At 44.3% G+C, this 23318-nt stretch overlaps 1 protein-coding gene across 5 annotated transcripts in view; it reads right to left on the bottom strand.

Annotated features, from left to right (window-relative positions):
• Positions 1 to 290: 290 nt before the first annotated feature.
• The window catches only part of LOC105675335 (protein prickle), a 110037-nt gene continuing 87009 nt past the window's right edge, over positions 291 to 23318 (bottom strand). For 3 of the 5 annotated variants that reach the window (XM_012372373.2, XM_012372375.2, XM_067356430.1), the window contains 6 exons: positions 8933 to 9239; positions 4497 to 5033; positions 2966 to 3285; positions 1645 to 1974; positions 997 to 1424; positions 291 to 886 (listed from right to left, as the gene is read on the bottom strand). In XM_012372373.2, coding sequence (XP_012227796.1) covers positions 633 to 886; positions 997 to 1424; positions 1645 to 1974; positions 2966 to 3285; positions 4497 to 5033; positions 8933 to 9239 — 2176 coding nt within the window. In that variant the 3' untranslated portion in view covers positions 291 to 632. Of the gene's footprint in view, positions 887 to 996; positions 1425 to 1644; positions 1975 to 2965; positions 3286 to 4496; positions 5034 to 8932; positions 9240 to 10724; positions 13205 to 23318 lie in introns of those variants that run through there. The other 2 variants (XM_012372372.2, XM_012372371.2) reach the window with 2 other exon arrangements.

Genomic DNA, 23318 nt, shown 5'->3' with positions numbered 1-23318 from the left:
CCATCGTCGGAATCGGTCCTTAACAAGAACGATTATCGTATTATCGCACGGATAAATAGTGAACAATCGAGCATAGTGAGAGAGTAATGGTGTATAATCAGAAGGTATACTCACGTTAAACAGCTCTGGTCTTGCACGCGAGGGTTTGGAATTGGATGTTGAGGAGTAGGAACAGACGATATCCAATAACAGGACGTGTCTTGGTCGTACTTTGGTTCACAGCGGGTGACATCGGTGTAGTACAGGATTGTTGTACAGGATTGTTGTACAGGATTATTATAAAGAGGTCGTCATTGTCATCGTTATTATTATCAAATACATTAATGGAGTATTAAAAATAGAGACGAACGCACCTGCGCTTGAACGATGCGGCGATTGTCCCGGAAGAGAGCTTGCAATATTTACACAAGTAAATTGAGTATTGTTTTCACGTTACCAGACGTGTCCATGTCGCTTCGCACGCGCGTGCAAATCGTACTGCGATGTCGCAGACGTCAACAACGCTTTGAAATATATGAAAAGTGCGTCCACTGCGTAGGAACTCTGTTTTTCTAACGTCGCTTCTCTCGTTTTCTCCCCGATCATCACAACGACATAACGACGTCGAAACTTTTAGAGCATCGGAGGAGTCATCAAGATATGACGCATTTTTCAGTGTCCCTCTGAGCTTGATTCGACAACGACGAAGAGGTGGGCGTGCGTTTTCGCGCGCATGCCACCGCGTCGTTCGGCACGTAGGAAATCCGAACGCCGCCGTAAGCTCTTCGAGGAGGCAGTGCGTAAGCCGTTGCTTCGTCCGAGCTGCTGGACGAACTACACGTCGAGCAACAACTTTCAGCGTCGTCATCTTCGCCGTCCATTCTCGATCTGGACGTACCTGCAGTTCCTAAAAATATATTTCAAAAGTCACATTTTTGTTTTTCAATCATAAATCTTAAAATAAAGATATATAATTTTGTCTGGACAATTTTTCCGCGTGATGAAGGTTCTACGTACCCCAAGTAGACGTGCTGGCAACTTCGTCGGCCTGTAAACTCCTTGATCGAGATACATTCGTTCTCGAGAGCGACGTCGGCGGTGGGGAAGGCGATGACGACGAGTTCTGCTCGTTCATTGGCGAGAGGGGGATGCGCGATGTCACGCCGTGATCATTGACATCCAGATCCCCTTGGAATCGCACGCGCCGCGACGTCGGCGTCGGTGGATCCGTCTGACTGGCTCCGATCGCGGAGTTCACCGGCGATGTCGTCGGCTCTGGCGCCAATGCGTTCGGGGACGCTGCGCCAGCGGTCGATGTCGACACTGAGACTGACGCTCCCGACGACGGCCGCGGGGGTGGCGGCAGTTCTGGCATGCTTGACGCATGGGAAGGCGTGCAATTCTGGACGCATCTGAGGGGTTCTCGATCCCGCGCTTGCATCAGCCTTACAATATAATTATCATTTCATTTATTAAGTTTCAGGCTTCGATAACAAATTATAGAAGCATTTTTTTATAAAAGCAATTTTTGTACGTTTGAATGCTTTGACTGTTTAAACTGATCGATGTAATTGCATCTGCATGAAAAATCCAAGGATTTTTTAAATCGTGCAAATCTTTTCGATTCTAAAATTTTAGAGGATATTAATACTTTTCGAAGTTTACCTTCCCAATTCGCTACGATTTTCGTCAGAATGAGAGCCGCGTTCCTGTAGCAGCCTCTCGAGGTTTCGTTCCAAAAGTACTCTGTCGAGGCCGCTGGGTCTGGAACCGCTGGAAGGAAGGCCTTCGGTGACAAAGTCAGGGCTCAGAGCGCTTTGGGTGGGTGTCGTCGCCAAAGAAGCGGAAACTTGTTGATGCCTTCTGATCATACGAGGCGAACTCCTAGGAGATCCGAGAGTATGCCTCGAGCCTGGAGGAAGCGGAGGTGGAGGTGGAGGCGGTGGACTCGATGAGTCTTCGCTTGTGGCCACTGTCGCTTGCCTCCTACCGCTTCTGTACGCCGAAAAATGCGACGTTAGGCACATAGTTTGTTAAGAAAAAAAGAGAAAAAAATATATGGGAAACAGAGTAAAATATTTCAAGATTTTTTTGTTAACGAAAATAATACTCTGTCAAAGATATAAAATAGTGATATTATTATCTCGCTTCAGACTACCGAACAATTATCCTGCTAAATGCCGCTAATTATTTTCCATTCCAGATTTAAATACTGTTCACATTTGCGGCATGATAAAGACTCGGGACAATTAAAAGCGAAATAAAATTTGAATGCGACGTCCGATCCTCCTTGTACACTTTTTCTAAATGACATCGTTATGTATATAAGCTGAATTTAAATGCAACCATACAAGGCGCCGACATTTCTAAATGACACATTAACAAGATTTTGAGCATAAATAGTTGAACAATTCACCGATTTCGTTAGTAATGATATGCCGAATATCGCGATAAAAAAATTACATAAACCTAAGCAATTTTGCAAATAAAAATATTTTTGACAAATCAAGCTAATTAACGAACGATTATTATGTTGTTTAATAGTTATCTTTTTATTTATCAAGATAAAAGAGTTTTGTGCATTTCGGGCAATTGCCAGATGAGGCATAAGACTAATAGTCGGTTTTACTAACGTCGACAAACTTTAATCTCTCAGTTTTCCCCTCTGTCTCTCTCTCTACTTCTGCTTCCAGGAGGAAATAAGTTAGTCGACGAAACCGGCTACACATTAGTAATTTATCGCCGCCGCAATAATTTCTCAGAGTGCAACGCCAGGTCGCCAAGTCGGAAGCGGCGCAGCGCGCACTCGTGTAATCGCGGGACGTTTCGTTCCCCGGCGGCTATAATTTTTGCGCACGAATCCGCGCGACCCCCTGCCTCGCTTTACGGCCACGGAGGCAGGAACAATGAAAGCAACCCCCCGTGACCCCGCCGCGGCGTGGAGAAGGCGGTATGCGGAGTGAATTTGCGTAGTAATACTACCCACCTAAGGAAGGACGGCGGGGGTGGCGGTGGACCGGCGGAGGAGTCGCTCGGTGTCGTCGGCGGTTCCCCCTTGCTGCACGCTATGCTGCAGTAAATGGCACCACGTCGCGGCAAGAACGGCCGGCCCAGGAGGGAAGCGCGGCAGGTAGCGCAGCAGAAGCAAGCCTCGGTCGCGTGCCAGTGCTGACCCTCGTGCGACATTTGGCCCTGGTCGACGCCGATGGGCTCGCCGCAGCTGTCGCAGTATTCGGCGAAAGATGCGTCGAAGCAACGCAGACAGTACGGCCGACCCTCCCTCATCACGTACCGTTGCCCGCCAAGCTGCGAACAGAAGAAGAGGTGTGCGATTCGCGTTAATTTATGAGGCGTTCAGAAAGAACCGGCTAATTATAGTCCGCGTCGAAATGATTTATTCACTACATTCGCGAACGGAAGTCGAGAGATGAAACTTTGAAAAACAACGCTTCGAGCGCTTAAAACATCCCATTCCCAATTTTTCATCTTATTATCTATTTTCGTAAACAAGATCTGAACTCCCTGAATTTCGGAAAATTGTCGAGTTTGCTTGGAAAGGGTATCGCTTAGAAATGATGGGAGAAGAGAAGGATTATAAAATGGTTTCAATCTATTTGGATATGCGATATAATTAAGAACGGTAGCTCGTTCGATCTAACTTTTGAAGAAATATAGTCGCGATATCTCGACGCAGAGAAATAAGCATAGCTTTCGAGAGATAATGGTACTATACTGGTAACCGGTTATTCACTGGAGCGTGTACTCTAGCATACAGCAGCAATCTGATAAGATGCAAGTTCTTACGAGTTCACGCTTCTACTCGCCATACAGACACTACATTTTATTCTATTTCAATCGAGAAAAAATTCCTATATCATCACTTAGTCAATTACATAGAATGGATTTGAATAAGAATAAATCTACACATTTTCCTTCAACTTTTCCCAAGTTTTTCCCGCAGGTGTGATATGTATTTATAAGTTCACATCCAAGCACACATGCGATGTAATGTGAAAAGCACATTGCTGCTGTGCGTTCACTCGCTCGCTCGCGACGCTATCTAAGTCGGAAGACATAGCTGAAGATAGAGTCAGCTGGTGCTGGGATTACGAATTGCTACGCAGCTGTAAATTTGATAGCGAATGTAATCATTAATTTCGCGGCGGGTGTTCAGTGCAACTGTACTGCCAGAACGAACCAATTTGTTGCGAGAAAAATCGTCTAAAATCGATTTCATTACTGTAATTGATCCGCGCATAGAAGCGAGCTCCGCTCGCATTGAACACACCCTTATTCGTTATCAAAATGCATTAGCATTATTAAGGTATCGTCGATAAAAAATAAGAACTAATTACGAAATAATTTGAAAAAAAGTCATTTTTGCTCTCTGGCGGATTTTCCCTTTTTTCCAAGAAATGCATTTTTACTTCAGCACTTAGCTGAAATCAATCAATAAATCCGACAGTAGATCCATCAATATTGTCATCATCGCCATGTCGCAGGACACGCATCCTTACCTGTCGGTCGCACTCGAGACAAGCAAAGTGCCGCATGTGCCACGCTCTGCCTTCCGCCTCGGTGCACTCATCGGCGAGGATGATCTCGTCGCAGGCGCAGCATCGCGGCTTCAGGGTCTCGGCGTGGTGGCGGCCGCAATAAAGCCTGCCGTCCCGCCAGAAGTAGATCAGATCGACCAGCAGCTGACGGCACACGCAGCAGACGAAGCAGGCGGGATGCCAGAGGGCGGCCGGGCCCGCACGGCTCGCCGCCACGGCCATCTCGCCGGCTGCGATCGCACGCCCGCACTCGCGGCATCCGGCACCGTGCGGCCGCTCGAGCTGACTCGCGTGGCCGCGTCCGAGTGCTTCGCGTTTTCGTTGCGCCGCGAACACGCGCAGCTCGCGCTTCTCTTCCTCGGTCAGGCCGCTGCAATAACGCGCCTCGTTGTCGTGCGGCGGTAGCTGCTGCAGCAGCTGTTTCACCCGCTCGCGCTCGCCGGCGCTACCCGCGTACGGGATCTTGTCCTCCGGCAGCGCGCTGAAGTACAGGTGCACCTGTAGAAAGGAGAATTAAAGTCTCTAGAAAATAGCAACGTCTCGCAATAGCGTGTTTCGGGCAGCACCGTAAGCGTCTGATATTCAGGCGACGCGCAATTGAAATTTCTGACTCTGGGTGAAAATAGCAACGTCTCGCAATAGCGTGTTTTGGATGCCGTAAATGCTGATATCGAGACGAGCGCCACATACGAATAACGAGATATAAGGCCTATCATGAAAATTACCGCGACAACCTGTACTTATTTTACATAGGACGTGGGACTTTACCATTTTCAAAGCGTGTTATTGCGAAGATTCTCTAACGGTTTTCGGCGCGCACGTTCGCAGTCATTGTATTCTAAAAGTAACGCTTATGATTCCTTTTATTTGCATTTAAAAGTATATATAAAATATTAATTAAAATATATTTAATCCTTATCCGTGCACGCGGGAATTGTATAATGTACGATTCTTGAAGAATAAAAGGCTGTGAACTAAAATTCTTTTACGCATCAATCTGCATTTCATCAATATTCCAAAACAATATATGTATTCTTTATACAAGTCCTTTACGTTTTTCTGCCAATGAAAGCACTTACTGTTATTATAAAAAATGCTCTAAATATATAACTCGGTATTTAGTGGACACGACTTTGTAAAATGCATTATAAAGTAACTTGTAAACAGACGATTGATGTTAAATGTGAAAAAAATCATAACCGATAAGATCAATCAGTCTACATAATATATTAAGCCATATATGTTGCTTGAAAAATGGATTTGTGCGCAAGATCCGTTTGTCTATGTCCTGTACAGAAAAATGAGCGGTAAAGGCCTTCTACATGTTCGCGTCGATTGCCATAACTGACAGCTGAAATTCCAACTGATAATTTAGCTGATTTCCTATCGCACCACCGGATATGATATAGGCAAGAGAAAAGAATTCAGTGTCAACTGCAGCTGACGTTAACTGATGGCCGTTGAAACCTGCGTTGAGCATCGCAAATTTCGATGAGTATCGGGATGAGTACTGTCAACATACCGGAGAGAGACGTAAGAAAACACTGACGAGTGCGTTTATACTACTGGGACGGAAACCTGCTACAGCGAGTCCGCGACGATAGAGGAAATAAAGGAAAGCATGATAAAAATGCGCAGTTATACTACATACGCGTGAATATCGTCGTATCGCTACAGCCTGTCATAAGGGAACTCCGTCTTCGCGCGAATATTACCATAAGAATATACCTGGAGAATGAAATCGCGCACTCGCTCGCTCAATAACCATCGGAATTTGCGCATAATCGAGTTTCCGCACAATCTAGCGGTAAATTCTTCCGCTACAACTCTCGTCGGTTTATGAGTAGCGATAACACCGATGCTTTCTGCGCAAGCTATTAAACGCTTGACGCCTAGATATGAATCTCGTTTTACACGTTTCTTTCTTTTACGCCGATCTGGCGCAAAATATGGTTCTTAAAAAATTACCTGTTGACTAATCATTCGATAGAAAAAAATGACAAAAGTATCAACGGAAAAAAATAAGTATTTACGTATGACGATTCACGGTAGCAATAACCAAAGTGTATCTCAAAAAGAATTCAGCATAAAACTCAATTTACAGATATTGTCGGCTGAGATTTAAGGGTTGATAAAATTCGGAAAGAGGGTCTCGATATCATGTGATTTGCATAAGCTTGTATATGTTCCTTCAATGACTATCGCTTTTTATGAATGCAAATCCGAAATTGCGCGCTAATATTGTTGTGCTTTGGAGACACCTCGGATCTTCGCGCAAAGACGCGAATTGACGGCGTCGTCGTCTACGCGCAGAGGGAGCGAGAGCTTAAGAGCGCGAAAAGCTTGTTGCGCGGGATTACCGTCCCCCTCGCCGAGAATGCCGAGTCATAATATATAATGCGCGTTAGACGTAATGACACTTAAAATGAGTAAAGAAAACGTGCGCGCGCGCGCGGACGGACGAACGGACGCTGGCTGTGGGACAGGCTGCGAACGGGGCGCAAAAGCGGGAAATAAAAGCGAGAAGGAGAAGAAGAGAAGGGAGCAGATTTGCACGCACTCTTCGCATTGCAGCGATAAACGACCGATGTTCGCGCGCGGCGCGAATACCTAACACAGGCTGCGAGAACTCTATTCCGTGCCATGCTGACGCAAAACGTTTGCGCTTAAACCAATTAAAAGGACGATGAGTGCACGTTAGTTAGCCCTTTCGAAGGGGAGAAGTCTAACGTGGCGAGCCTTATCCGATTGCGCACCATCGTGCGTTTAATTAAATCAAATGATTTCGTTTTCGATGTTCTATAGACAGAGTGCCCCGATGTTTCGTTTCAATTGCGGACTATCAAAGGATCGGAAAAATTACTTGGAAAAATAGCAGCAATTACTGTGCAATATATTAGAGAACAATTTTAGAAAAATGATGATAGTTTTGTGCTATTTGTAATTGCAGAATTATTTTATATTAACAATAAGATTAAGAGAACGCGTAGTAGTTTTAAAAATTATAACGTTATGTGAGATTGACGTTATTATAAGGCCACATTTTGTAAACAGGAATCTGTACTAACAAGCCTAAGATAATAACAAGTCTCTTATCATTATTGTAATTAATACGGATAGTGAAATTGAGAAGAAATTCAGTGAACTCTCCCGTAAAATTTTACATCGGTTCTCTCTGAGGGATTCGACTTTGACATAATCATGCGGCGCAGTCTGCATCGTGTCATGATGCATTAACGCGCACCGTTTGGCAGAAACCTCTCGATACACATCGAAGATTGATTCGACACGCATCCGTGTAATCCGGGTACTATCTTAAAACACTTTCGACCGTCTTTATGATATCTTTTATCTTGCAATAAAGTTACATGTAAAACAAAAATTTGTATATATCAAAGAGAATTTTTTTATTGGATAAAATTAACCGCGCATAAGAAACTTCTTTTTTTTAATTTAAAATATGTAATTATTAATTGTAGTGTGAAAAAACCAGTGAAATAAAACCAGAACTTTGAAGTTAATATTGTACAGTATATAAAATTTGCAATTGTATAATCTAAAAAATATCTTCTTTCAAATATAAAAGCGAAATAAAATCAATAGCGAAGGAAAGAAGAAGTAGAACTGTTTAGTTATACATTTTGCATCTTTTACATTCTCCTTCTATTCGCCTTTTTTCGGGTCAACCTCCCGATTACGCTTTATCATCATGTCCAGCAGTGAGAGCTTTCACCGGCACGGTGCGCGGTTCGATGACTCACTGTGCCGTCGTCGTTCACGATGGTAATCGTCGCCGGCGATCTAAGGGCCCGCTGTCGCGGTTACCGGTCCCCGGCAAGACGAATCGTCGGGGACACCCTCACATTACGCGTGTACGCAAAGAAGACCTTCATCTCTGTCTCTTTTTCCCTCTCATCTCAGCAATATATTACCCTTGATTTCTATCATTAAATTTTCATAAAAATTCTTGCCCTCTGTTTATTGAATTTTTGCTTAGTCTGTCGTTTCAATTTACTCGCATTCAATAATGTCAACCAAAATAATTCAACTAGATGATTACCGATTTTCTGTATATCTACGTTTTCATCAATACTCTTGTGACCGAAATTGCGCACTTTTTGCTCTTGAATAAACAAATACTTTTATCGTGTCTTTCTTTCTTTTTTAAAGATATAATAGTATGTGAGACACATATTTATTTCATAGAGTACAGAGATAAAATTATAAATAAAAAATTTGTAAGTAAAAAGCTGCAAATACCTCGCTGGTCACAAAAGAATCAAGACCTCGATGTTGAATATTTACGGTTGTTCTTAATCATTTTTATAAATTTTGCAGATGGCAGTCTATGCGCTCCAAATATTACCAAAAACTAAAATTAATTTACTCCATTTTACCTGGTCGGGCCTGAGCCCGGGTGGCACCCATGTGTACTCTTCGAGCGCGCATCCGCTGTCGTCGTCACTCTGCGAATGTCTCTGGTGATGCTGCATCAGGGCCTCCTGCAGCGCCAGGCCGGCCGGTGCAGCTTGCACCGGGCTCTTGAACGGCTCCTGGTGAGGCGCGCCGCCGGCGCCACTCGGAAACGCCATGGCCATCGCCATCGGCGGTCCCGGGCCCAGGCCGAGTCCTGAAGGACCGCCCGTCTCCGTTGAAGCCCGCTGATGCTCCTCTCGTGGACACCTGCAGCTCCTGCACACTTTCCTGCAAGAAAAGAAAAACCATATATTAAAAAGGGTGCTCTTCGATTATCTCATTTTTAATATCGTAAATCGTAATTAATATCTAAATCTATCTTATCAAATTGCATTGCAATATTGTTTTATCTTCCTAAAATAAGATATTAAAATATTTACGTAAAATGTTTTTTTCAATTTTAGGAGAGTCACAGATTCTACAGAATTATCACGCTGAGTATTGATTCAGTTCAAATTGCTAAATCTAGACAGATAAATTCTTTGTAATAATAAATAGTATTTTTTGAAATTAGATTAAAGTGCTAGAAATATTATGATATGCCAAAATTTAAAAATTCCCACGACCAGTAATCCTTGAAGAGAATGTAATTGTTTTCTCGTTTCGCACTTCCCCGAATTATATTGTAGATTTAAACTTTAGGATCTTTTTCTCAGTATTGAAACCCAGAATCTTTCTAATTATAGGTTAAAACAGTCCAGAATTTAGAATTATAGGTTTAAGAAATTTACGAATTCTACTTAATCTATAAATATTCCGCATATACGAAGCGTGTATTAATATATACGAGACATATTCGATATAGTAATGAAAGAAATAGATCTTGATGTACGATAAAATAGAATAAATGGCAAATTATTACACTCAACATGCACGATCGATAGTATTTCTTTTTTTTCGCTTGAATAAATTGTTGTTTTAATAAAAAATTTTTCGCTCGGAGCAAGTACGGACATCGTACGTGTTGTTCCACATGTTCTGGATCAGCGAGCGTCGAGCAGTTATCGAAACGTTCAACTGAAGACGATCGACGTGCGGTGTAGACTTTTACCATAACCGAGAAGTGATTTCTGATTAACACAAGTGCTGCTGTCGGCTATGATAAAGATGCCGTTTTTCACCGTGAAAGACGCTGATATATGAAACGGAAATTGCGCTCTAGATATACGTATAGAAAGTAGATAAAGCGGTAAAAACAGATTAGTAATGATACATACATGTGTCTAGTCGCGGTATGTGCTGTATCTGATACAACAATATTCTTTCAAAGACTCTTTGAGACTCTCTCGGATTGTTAAATCAAATACAATTTTATTAATATCATGATTTTATTAATATCATAACTGATTGAATCAAAATATAATGTATGCATGTATAATATAATATTTGATTTTCCGAGAATTTTTAATTTTTATTAGCAGTTAAAAATTATATATTTGAATATTGTCCAAAGAATTTTTGGATCGAAGTGGAAAAATTTAGTTGTTATTCAAAAATATTTAGGAAATCTGACACAGGCGACTACTTTCACAAGAGGGCAGGCACCTACTCTTTTCACCTAGATTTCAGAATAAGCACTCTATTTTCCCGAGGCGCGCAGCATATTTTCGTAACACGGTCATCTTTAAACCGTACAGCGAGAAATTTATGTCTCGCGACCGCAGAGAAGCATCGCAAAGGCGCATTCATCTCCGCCGAGTGGCGGCAACTTACTCCGAACAACCGGCGGCGGTCGCATCGTAACACGAGTGCACCGAACCGCAGTCGGTTGTTACGCGGTCGCATTCCGCATCCCCCGCGGCATGACGATCGAAATTGGTGGCGTCGTCGTGACGGGCGCTCTTCAGAAACTCGACGCACTTCTCCGTCGGACTCGCGCGCGATGTCGCCAATGCCGAGCAGCCGACCATCGCGGCGACGACGTCGTCGACGTTCGCTCCATTCTCGTGATTTCGCAGGAACGCGTCCAGGTAGTGCTCGTCAGCGGTGTTGGTCGGCAGATCGTAAACGACGCCGGGCGTTGCCCAGGGCGCGTCGATGCCGCCGGATTGCGTCGCGGCTTCATCGTTCTGTCCGACGCTAGTCCGGGCGTCGTTGTTCTTGCGACCGTAAAGCTTTCGCAGGTAAGCCTCCTGGTGGCTCCTGGTCGCCCAGCATCCACCCTGCCACCATCGTTTGGAGCCCAGCACCACGGTGCGTCTTCGTCGCGCTAAGCTCGACATGCTGCCTCTCGCCGGAAACGACGACGACGACGACGACGACGACGACGACAACAAGCTGATAACAACATCCGGACTCGGAGACCGATGCGAGGACGACGGTGGTCGTTAAGATCGATTTCCACCGGCGGTTCTTCTACTCCTGCTTCACAATGCGGCCGCCCCGACGGTAATAATCGCTGTGGCGAGACCTTCTAATCTAGAGAGCGCCGGCGGGATTCTCTCTTCCTCCCTGCTTCCCCCGCTCGGTATATTATGTCCCTTTTCGCGACCGCCAGTCGTCCTCTCGCAAAAGCTAATAAGGAGACGCTTCGGGGCACTCGAGACACTCGGGTTTTTGTTCCCCGTAGAAACCCTTCGGCGGGTATATAAGCGTATTAAATGCCTCTCCCACCGCGCCGCGGTATATGTTCTTGATTGCGTTCGCAGCCTGGCTTTCCGGCTTTCCTGGAAGAGGCTCGCCCGTAGCTCATCGACGAGGCGCTTGTCCGCTGCAAACAGTTTCCGCCGCGAGATTCGAAGACTCTCGAGTCTTCTCGAAGGAATTAACGAAAGCCGCCGATGCGCGGTTCAGCTTTCTCTTATTCTCCCCGATGTCAGTTCGATCGATCAATCGATATTAATCGACACACAAAAGACGTCATTGAAACATCCAATCTTTTTACCTTTCCTCGTGTCGTTCTCCTCGCGCCTTTCTCGAACACATTTTGTCTCGCGATTCCTCGTCAATCGCGACGATAAAGATGCCTACGGCTTTTCGACTCGGTCATCGCCCGTTCGGTCTCTCGTTACGTTTTGAATTCATCTATGACATCCCCCCGTGCGAAAAAAACGTTACATCGACGTGCTCCACAAACTCGTCCTCCTCGCATCGACAAAGTCGCGAGTGAGAGTTCCCTTTCGTAAAATAGAGATGTTCCGTTGTGCGAAATAGACGCGGAACAGAGATGTCTTGCGAAATAGAGGCGTCTCGCGTCGCGATTGAGTCGCTTCGCGCCGGATGTTGGAGCCGCTACGAGAGTGGAAGACTCAATCGCGCGATGCTGTGGCTCCGTATCGTCGTCGTTGTTGTTGTCGTCGTCTCGCGAATGTCTCGCCGGCGGCATCGCGCTGATCGCGCCATTCGTTCTCCATCTCTCCCGATCGGCACGCGCGCTCGCGAAACGCGAACAGACTCGCTGCCTCGGTCTCGAGCAATAAGGGCAATGGTGACGGCAAGGGGGAAAGAGAGAACGCGATGGGGGGTGCAGGGGAGAGGAATGATCGGAGAGAACAAGGCGGAAAGGGAGAGGACCGAGTGTTCCCGGCGAAAGCGGCTGCAATAGGAGGAAAGGAGCGCGACAGAAAAAGATGACGTAGAATAAAAAGACGGAAAGAGCCGAAGAGAAGGGGGGACGAGTCGGAGGGATGAGAACCAATCTGTACACGTAACCGGTAGTGCAGCACGGATTAACGTTTTAATACGCGACACCTATCGCGTCGTGCAAAGAAGATCGCGGCCGACGGCTCGCGATATGCGATAGCGTGACATCGAACTCGCATCTCGGTTCCAATGCCGACTGATACACACCGCGCCTCGTGCAAACTTATGAACTTGCGGACGACAAGCGTGTATTAACGCTATATTGCGTGTCACTTGTCAATGATCCTTCACGGTCGTTGAACGTCTGCTTTTTTTCAACACGTTCCTCGCGAATCGACACTATTTTCCGAAGCACTCCTCGGCGTGCGGTTTGACGACGCGTTCCGTGCCAAGTTTTCCCTCGTCGTCGCGACGACGAGGGAAATGCAAATGCGAATGATGGGGAAAATACAAATGCGGCGCGACGCGCATCGAAACCTTCTCCAAGTGTGTTTCGTCCTTCGTTCTACCGGCACGGGGCGTTCTGAGGCCGAGCGGACACTGAGCCGTATACTCTGGGACTCAGCGGGCCCCTCGTACGGGACATGGGGCGGAAAGAAGGGGGGCGGCAGGCAGGAGCCCGCAAGCGAGTGCCAAGCGCGCGCGTGAGGAAGGAGGAACGAGCGAGTGAGAGTTGTGTCGGTGCGTGTAACTCTCCGATGTTACCAATACACGGGCAAACTGCCTCTTCCCTCCGCGCCACGACTGTCTCCTTCTCTCTCTGTGTCACGTTCCTCTCGATATATTTATATTCGTTTCTAATACGCTCGACGTGTTGGGGCTTGACGCCTCTCTCGCCCGTCCTGGGCTTCCTTCGCGTCGGAATACGCGAGGCCCGGTTCCGCGTATGCGTGCCGCGCGACGAGCTTCAGGCGCTCTCGAAGCGAACTGGAGAACGCTTTACTCCATCGCTCCACCGCTCTGCTCTGTTCTCTGTGAAAAGAGCAACTTCGGAGAGAGAAACCATTGCCGCAACGACATCATCTTGAAAGATGCGCAGCGCGCTCTTCCTCGGCGCGCATATCGCGTCCTCGTCCATTTTCGTTGCGATTAGATATCACAGCTGGCAATTAAAAATAGAGACAGTGATGTACAGCCGATCGCACTACGCTTCTTAATTGCCACGTATGAAAAGATGTCCACCGCGAAAATAAGATTGCTTTGAGAAGCTTTATACACGTAACGCGAGCGCTAATAACTCGCCAACGTTTTGATTTTAATTTTCAGACACGGGGTGAAATGCGGCGAGGATGGAGCGCGATTGCACAATTTACAAAATATATTTTCGATAAGATCACATTGAAAGCGGACAATTTATTATACTTCTGGGCTTAACTCGTCCTTGCTCCGAAATATTTAGATTTATATAAGCATATGAAATCCTTTCTATCTAGCTTCCATGATGAAATAGCATTCCAACGAGATTCAGCGTATTGAAATCTTAAAATGCCGACTCACCGTCTAAACCAAAATTATGATCAGTACCAAATCGATTCCTGCTGATCGTGCCTACAAGTGGATCTAATATTTTAAGAGATTTTTTTTTAATTACTTCACCATTCAGACATTCGTTGTTTCCTTCTTAAGAATATCAACAAATAAAAATGATGTTTGGATGGACCACCCAAATCGAGAATTAGAGACTACTTCTTGTTCGTAAAATCATTAACTCCTACTTACAGAAGTCTTGTCTGTTTCAACAGCATCTTACATTATATTTTATGTTCAAGATAACCGTGATGGGTCCATCATAAAATTAACATATTAATTGAGTAACGTATAATATATGAATATGAATGACAAATCTTTATTAATTTCTTTCCTTTTATATTTTTAAAACAAGTTAGATTTCTGTTTTCCCTTTTTACGCAAATAATTGTAGATTTAACGTGATAATTTGTGAAAAAGACGAAATATTACCAACAAGAATCCCTGATCCATTAGATTTCTGTGTTATTCTTTTTTATATTTAAAGACTTTTAATAAAAAATAATTTAATACTAATATTGAGATTAATAAATATTTCTTACAACGCATAGATATGCTGGTATGTTGTGTCAACTTTCTTTTTGCACTGCTTAACGGTATTGCGCTAATTATGCTCATTATAATTTTGGTTTATTTACTGGCGTAGATGTGTCCTTATTCTCACAGAGCTTACTCCAGACAACCAAGTGTCCTATCTACCTATCTTTCACATGCTTGAACGTTCGCACAATGCGCCAAGATAGGCCACATCATTTCGTCTATAGTATCAACACAATTGACTCGTAGAAACGCGAGCACACGTCGGCGATTCGAGCAACTGTTTGGCGCCATGCGTGGCTCAGTTCCAGTCTCTATTCGTAATAAAGGCGTCTATTATGGATAGCGGTACGGTTGAAAAACACAGACTATACGGTCGGTGAACGTTCGACATCGAATTGTGCCCACGTACAATGAGCTCATTCGTGAAGAATATAACATGGCGACTCCAGTCCGTACGTGTACGACACGCCTCCTTCGTGCTCGTTCCGACCGAGACCTTCCTGGAGGATCTCGTTCCCTTAAGGTTCTCCGTGTCGAAGGTGTCGGCGAGCACGTACTCGCAAAGTTCGCCGCAAAAACTGTCACACGCGAGACGAAGATTTCGCGCAAGGTGCAATGAATGGTCAGCGGAACCGCGCAAAAACCGCGCTAGCGGAATGTCACTTGGCGTTAAGTGAGACTCGTAATGGGAGAAGAACAGTGATCTGAGCGACGTCGAGCACGGATGTACCTTCTTCGCAGAACCTAATTGCGGACGCTCAATATGTCGTGTTCAATGTGTCTGCGACGATGGAATATGCCTGAATTAAGGTTTCGAGTCCCTCGTTACAGTCATATTAAATTACGACGTAGAAACGAGACTCAGAAATGAGAAATCGTGCCGAGATGAAATTTGTTTCTCTTACATTATACGTCAAAATATAAAATGAACATTTTTTGCATGTCATCACTCACGTTTGATAGCATAAATCGGCAAGACACGCCGAGGACTCTTTTTTCGGTTCGTAGATTAGCAAACAGTAAATCTTGATCAGTTCATTAAATTCATTTTTGTCGGAAATGAGAGACGCGTAGAATTATTCGTATGGGAGTTAATGAAAAAAAGAATTTTCAAGATATTTTACCGATGCTGTTAAACGCACAAATACAAAGAAAAAATTCACATGATTTTGTGCTTTGACATAATTCACACTCAAAAAAATATTTCGCTGATGTAGTTAGATTTCTAGATATCGCAACAAGAATGTATCGCTATTTTTCGGATCTGTGAAAACATTGTTTGTCACATATAGAATTTATAGCAGTAATGTTCTAGCAATAGCTTCTGAAAAATTTAGGTACCATTGCTAAATGTTATTCATTGCATGATCTAACACGTGATTGATCTTATATAGATAGGCGCTTTAGAGAAACTTTCTTTTCAAAGTTCACAAACAATACAGATATATATTCTGTTTCTGTCATCTAAACTGATTAAGTAATTACATATGCAATATCACAACAGTTGCTAATCATTTATCTGTTTTAGTTAATTTTTTACACCTAGAAAATTTTAGCTATTATTGCAAGATCATTTTTTTGAGTGCAATATGTTTGCAGTAAAAAGATGAATCTTAACAATCCTAACTTTTATCAACTTTAGAGACTTCGTCTTGGTTAAGTTTAGTTTTCGACGTAATTAAGATAACAGATAATGAGATGCGATTGTTGTAAAATTTATTCAGATCCGAGTTTGTAAAATAAGTGCTAATTTTGTATTTATCGTAATTATCTCACACGTATTCGTCTCATAGGACTCATAACACATAATTTAAGTTTAAAATTGGAAATGTAAATTAATTGAATGAAAAGATTAGGTTACAGTCATGTCATCACTATCGTGTTCGATTTATGAACGATTTAAAGATACGCAAGAAGATAATGGTCCTAATACGGATAAGAATTTCTTGTCCACGTTTCTTTCTTGCCGGCTATACTTGGCACATCATTTCACATTCCAGCGCGACACAAGATTTCTCTACAAGCTTTACGGTGATCTAATCGTAAAAAGAACTTAACGACTCGTTAATGACCCGCTCGCTCGCGTTAACGATTTCCCGTGGATCAATAAATGTTTACGATTCGACCAGAAGGCCTTTTCACCGACGGAATATTGATACTGACGCATCGATACACGGAATTCCACGAGGCGGTCATTTTTCTTACAGAATCGATTTCCTGCGCGGTTAATCGCGGGCTGCTGCCCTCCGACCCCACAGGCAAATGCGATATCCGGTAACCGCGCAGCACATCCAGCACCCGCCTCCAGCGTGTAAAACTACATTGTAGCGATCGGCAGACTTCTTGCGGCTGCTGCCCCGCCGATAGAGATTGCTATTACTTCTCTTAGAGCGAAACTGCCGGCGTAATCGTGCGCTATGGGCCTTCGGCAGCGGCGGCGGCGGGCAGCGCGCTTGGTACCGCAAACTGCGGTATGTCGCACGACGAAATTACCCGACTGCTACGCGGCACGAACTAGGGTTCTCAAACCACGAGATGTGGAATTTTTATGCGACATGGATGGCCGGCACAAGAAACTACGAGCGACGGATGCGGGAACGCGGTCAATCGGTCCTTTAATACGACTTCCGCGACGATTTACGCCTGTATCTTAATTGACCACCATCCGCAAGAAAATACCAAATAACAGTTTGCGGGAAATGAGGTACATTCGTATGTAACGCCTATTAACTTTATTGTATATGAGAAAGGTACGCGCGTTGTCGGCAGAAAATTATGCACGTTTACGGATACCGCAATATACTCGAATCAAATAAATGTGCATACTAACATTATTAAAGTGGAATTCTGAAAACTCGGATTTTCTATTCGCCTAGCCTTTCGCGAATAACAGTCAGCACACATCGAGAACTCACAAATACACTATAGACGTTTATATGAAAAATTAATATCAGTTAAACGTAATAATAACATCGATAATAAAGATGAAAACATTTTAATTACGCGAATAAAATATTTCAATCAACTATTGATAGAAAGAAAAAGTGTAAGAGTTGTAAAACAATATCGAAAAATTTCCAAATGTCTTAAGAATGTGAGAGCCAAGATAAATTTAACAGTGTAAAGATCAAAGATACGGAAGGGTTCAAATGTACATTATCTCCTACATTTTGTTTTGCATGATTGCAAAGTTTGAGTACCTCTGCATCTAGGTGCATCTTGTCCGCGCACGTGAATAGCTCGGTGCGTACGGTTGTACACGCCGCTTACAACGCGTTCATCAACGTCGACGATCAAATGGATTTTCGCTTATACAGACTGATGTATCGCTTATACTTAGCGTCATCGCCTCGAATGACTATATCCATTTGGGAATTACGTTGAGCTGCAAAGTCTGAAAATGCCTGATTTGTAGTACACAAACCAAGTTCTCTGATGTACAAATTGCCAATATGGCTTGACTCCTCTAATCGCTTTGTTTCTCGTAAAATATGACGCGACGAGTTCCGCATGTATGATCAATGATTACGTTTATCGCGCACATGTATTTTCACAATACCGCGATGGCTCAAGTGACGTTTCTCAAATTAGACGTTTGTTCAAACTGATCTTGCAACTTTTATTTCTAACTTTACGTCTGCGAGAATTAAGCTTATTCAAATGAACTCCTTCAAACTAATTGATGGATGTACCGGTACATTCTGAACAGCCCGCACGATGCGCGTCACCTGTTTCACTAGGCAGCAGGTGTTTCGTGAAAGTTATTCTACTAGAGTCGTTCTAGAATACATTGTGTATGGAAATAGCTAGACTTTTATTTTACGATTTTAATTTTTCATTAAATATCTATACAAAAATTATTTTTACAATCAAATGTGTGATCTAAATTATTTTTCAAACATTTTATCAAATCTAATGAAAATCTCAATGCACACATTTAAAAATTTAATTTGTAGAACGACAAATGTAACATTTCTGATAATCGATCAAGTATTTTTTTATCATTATAGTTTGAGCTTCAATTTTTAAATATCAAAATTGAATGTTCGCGAGAAAAAAAAATTCCATTCTCAAGAAAACGAATTTTGTCTATTCTTTCGCACGAATAAGCAGCACCTGCCACCCGATTTTCGCGTTTATTCGTACTCGGTGGCAAGAACGGAATTGGGCTTCTTCGAGGAAGGCCGCAGGTGCATCGCGCGGCGATGCGGTAGAGCGAGAAGAGACCGGACGCGTCGCGCGTGCGCTCGTTCGCTTTCTTTCTTTCCCGCGCTTCTGGAAGCGAGAACCGGCAACGGCGAAGAGAGAACGTCGTCGTCGCTCTTCTCTCCCCAGCAGTTTCCCACGACGGCTCATTACGACTTCCCGACTTGCTGCGCGTCGCGCGGTCACGACGTACGTATTCGACGTACGCGGCATTCCCGAACGGAACGCCGTTTGCGGGGAGGATTCCCCTATGCTACGCCACTCGACTTCGTCTCGATACCCGGATTCGTTCGCGGAACCTTTGGGGAGCTTGTTTCAATATTTGTACTAGAATGTAGGCGGGGGCGCGCACACCAGCGCCTACAACGTGTTTCCCCCCCGATTTGGATGGAGCGACTTAAAGCTGCCACGGCCGACTACCGGGAGTCTCGGTTACCTTATACGATAACGCTCGTGCGAGCGCTGCACTGTCCGGTGTCGTGGAAAAGGCGATAGCGGTATTCCAACGTGCGAGTAATTTGCATCTGATTTCTTTTTAGCGCACATTTAACTCGAGACTAATTGGCTAAATTATTTAACGCCAAGTATCATGCGGGATGGAAGAAGAAGCTAATGGGTTGGAGTTTCAGGTGCAACTTTTTATTAGGAGCGAGTTTACGCAGGATTCTTGCCTGCTGCTGGTGTGAAACTTTATCGGGAAACTTTGTGCGTGAGGAATATTCAAGATGGATTTATCGGATCCATTCTCCGAACTATCTCCGTGGATTTTTTCAAAATATTGACGGACAGTGATAGACACTTTGCTTCGTGTTACAATTCTTTGGATTTTTATTTATAATCTGTATAACAAAGATATTTTTTGCGTGTAAAATTATTTCCTTGATATATAATGTGTTTAGAAACTTAGAATTTCTTAATCAAGAATCAAACTAATTGAGATGACTCAAAGAATTTCTGTGGGCAAATGGAATGCATGTTAATTGAGAAGTAGATTCATATAGTATAGTTCTCGTTCGTTCCTAGCTGGGATCAAAGCTAGAACCGTGAGGACCGTCACGAAAGACGGACAATTTTCTTGACGAACATCTGTCGACGTGCGCACGATATGATCCTCGAATTCTCATTATACCGCATTCTTCGAGATAGTTGAATCTCTTCGTAAATCCACGGCGCACGAGATTTATGATGCCGTGATCGCGCCCAAGTAGCCTTCAAACATTTTTTTGACCGTGAGAGGTGATCCCGCTATTTGGAAGCGAGAATCGTGCGAGGATTGCTCGAGGGCGAATTAGAAGACTGTGACCCGGAAGAGCGCGCCGTTCCCTATCCGCGTATCATCACTGAAAATAAGTACGTTCGGATCGCCGCGGATGAGAAATGCCAAGGCGAATCTTATAACAGTCGCGGAAAATTAGCGAAGCGCCTTATTGCCTCTCTCCTCTCATCGGCGCGAATGCATTTACGGGTGCAGCTACCGCGACGAGCGTTTCCGACCAGCATAATTGTCGGACTCTTAACCTCACCGGCGGAGATGCCTACCTGCCCGCTCGATCGGATATTAGAGATCATCTTTCGTTTAATTCACGCGTATAGATTTTCATTGCTACCTTGGGCGCGCGTGTGCGCGGAAGCGTTGCTCCCGTTCCACCCCCGTGAGAGAGAGACGCGACGCCAGACCGGTATAGGACCATGCAAATGATGCGTTTGCGTAATCGCCGGATTGCCGGTTTGCAAATGCACGTGAGCGAACAAGGGCGGAGCGATGTCATAGTGGATCTTTCAGGTTCGATGCGAATCAGGGAATACGCGGTAAGCACGCGAGAAACATTTAACGAAAAGTATCAACTGTATGGGTTATACTTTCACATACATAGCATAAAGACATAAGTATATTATAAGTAGTGCAGAAAATTCTATTCAGATGTCTGTAATAAAACATTCCGTAATGCCGAGCTCTATTAGGGGAATGTAATAACTACATAGCGTGACTCTCTTGGATTCTCACACTTTTTTTTCATTTATGAATTCTTCATTAATGTGTGTGCATTCTTTATCAACGTGTGTGACAATGATCTCTTCCACAAAAATTCTGTTCATCATATGATTGTTCGTGATTACGTTGTTGTATATTGTTTGTTATTTTGAATTTAACCTCTGATTTCTGCAGAAAGATACATTGAGTATTACAAGCCCAAATTTTCACGTGAATTACATATTATTACGTAAAACTTCCTTTACGAAATAACGTGACGAAAATAGCATGCTAAATAATAATGATCATCGGCACTTTCGCAACTGGCATATCGAAGTTGCGTTAAAGAAGCGCAATGTTATGGCAAGGCCGTGATCACGTTGAAGCGAGAAACGATTCGTAATCATGAGAATCCATCACTGCTACGTTCGTACGTGGCAGAGAAAATAATTTAGACCACGAAGAAGAGCCGGTAAACGCTCTTTGCAATATCGTCACGGTCATAAGCTATCTTTTCGAAGCGAATTTTTTTCGCAGGAGAGTATCATCGCCAGCTTCGAATTCCCGATTATACGATGCGATTCGGCGAGGTCCTCCGCCGTATCATCACATCGCCCAATCTTACGACTCCGATCATTTATGTTAACGACGATCGCCGGAGCGTTCGCCATCTGTAAAATCCTAGCCCCCGCGGTAACAACGCTAACATTCCCCGCATTCGCGATAAATTCATTCCTGGAAATTTGGCTCGTAAAACTACACCGATTCTCGATCTTTAGCGTATATGTGTAAATTAAAAGATTTTTATAAACTATGTAATAACCGCAAGATTATGTCGGCAAGACATGGTTGTAAAAATGGAGTAAAAAAGTTTTAGAAACATTTACGATTTAAGAAAAAAAAACAATGAAATATCAACGAAAAAACTGCGCAATGCTTATAAATCATTTTTAAAAGTTAAATAATCTTCAAGTTTTTCTAGTCACTGCAAAATCAATTCTGCTGCTTTTTATGCTTCCTCGCAGCGCATTAAAATTAATTGACTGTTATCAAGACGAACGAGCTGCTGTTTATACTCGATTTCCGACTTTTCTCAGCGATCGCCTTGAGTTTGCCTACAATGTAATCAGAGGTAATGAATATCGTTTAAATCCATGAACAGAAATCTCTCCGTTACTCAATCGCCATTCATCCGGCGCGCGATGCAGCGCGCTGCGGTCGATAATGAATGGCACACGAGACGACAACAAGTAGCCTTGCAGGAAATTCCCAGCTGCGCCGCGAGGGAGAACAAAGCATTCCGCAAATATTCGCACTTTATAAATGGTCGGCCGAAGGTCGCGCGTTTCGCATCAAAACCACGGGGTGTCGATCGATCGATGCTGCCGGTCCTCCTGTCCTCCACGTGCTTCGGTTTACCAAAGTTCTAATCTCGGCTGCGGCACGGATGTGACGGCCGTCGGTCGGTCGGAACTCGTTTAATGCGAGACCGGAGGAGGTTCCGCGAATCGCTCGCGCGAGCGCGAAGGGATAAGGGCAATCCCCGGCGGAGAATTATGCAGATTGCAGGCTGGAATCCATCTCGGCGCATTGGCTCGCTCAAACCTACGTGAGTTCATCCGTGCCGCGCGGCGATACACGACGCGCATACATGGTTTATGCTGAACTTGCGGCTACTATAGCTTTTTGCTCCGTTGGTTCGTTCGTCTCCTCGGCTACTACGACCTTCCGCGGTCTGCATTTAATGCACGCTTACCGATACTGATTGCCGCACGCAGACGCGTACGTTTCGCGACGACTTGATAAATGAGCAAATTAATCGCCGTTATTAACGGTAAAATTACTGCCTCTTAATCGCGCGTTAACGCGCGCATATCGCTTCCCCCCTTTTCCCGGATACTCGAAAAAAAGTGCGTCGAATTATACATATATGGTCTGTAATTTGACAGACCCCTGAGAAAGATCCCGCGTAAATTACCGCTTGGTAAAAATCGGGGGCGGAGGGGGTGCGAAGAAACGAGAGACGCTTCCTCTCGGCGCAGAAACGACGGAAATTTCGCGTCCAGTCTCTTCCTCGGGCACATCGGGATGCCTCTTCTCTATTTTCATTCCTGGAAGATGGCTCCCGGCCTGCTCGCGATCCGGTTTACCTATCTCGTCCAATAAACATCGGTCCATCTCTCGGTGGAAAGTTCTGACCAGGTATCCCCCTTGCGTGCAAGGAGCAGCGCTTCGCCAATGCCAGCGTCGCTTGACCGTGAAAAGTCTGCCGTGCAATCGCGAAAATAAAAGCGCGTTCGTGAATAACCGTTCGTGATCTCATTGCCTGTGGTATGTCTTCAAAATGTCGGGACGAATTATATGCCTTGTCGACGACGCACCGCTAGATCTCGGCTAATTCTATAATGCTTATGGAGGTTATTGGGTCGATGCGCATTAACGCATTCTCCAACTTTGCTTCAAAATATACGCAAATGCTA

This window comes from Linepithema humile, chromosome 5, assembly GCF_040581485.1.
Source record: "Linepithema humile isolate Giens D197 chromosome 5, Lhum_UNIL_v1.0, whole genome shotgun sequence".
Lineage (NCBI taxonomy): Eukaryota > Metazoa > Arthropoda > Insecta > Hymenoptera > Formicidae > Linepithema > Linepithema humile.
This window is presented reverse-complemented; position numbering and strand designations above follow the sequence as displayed.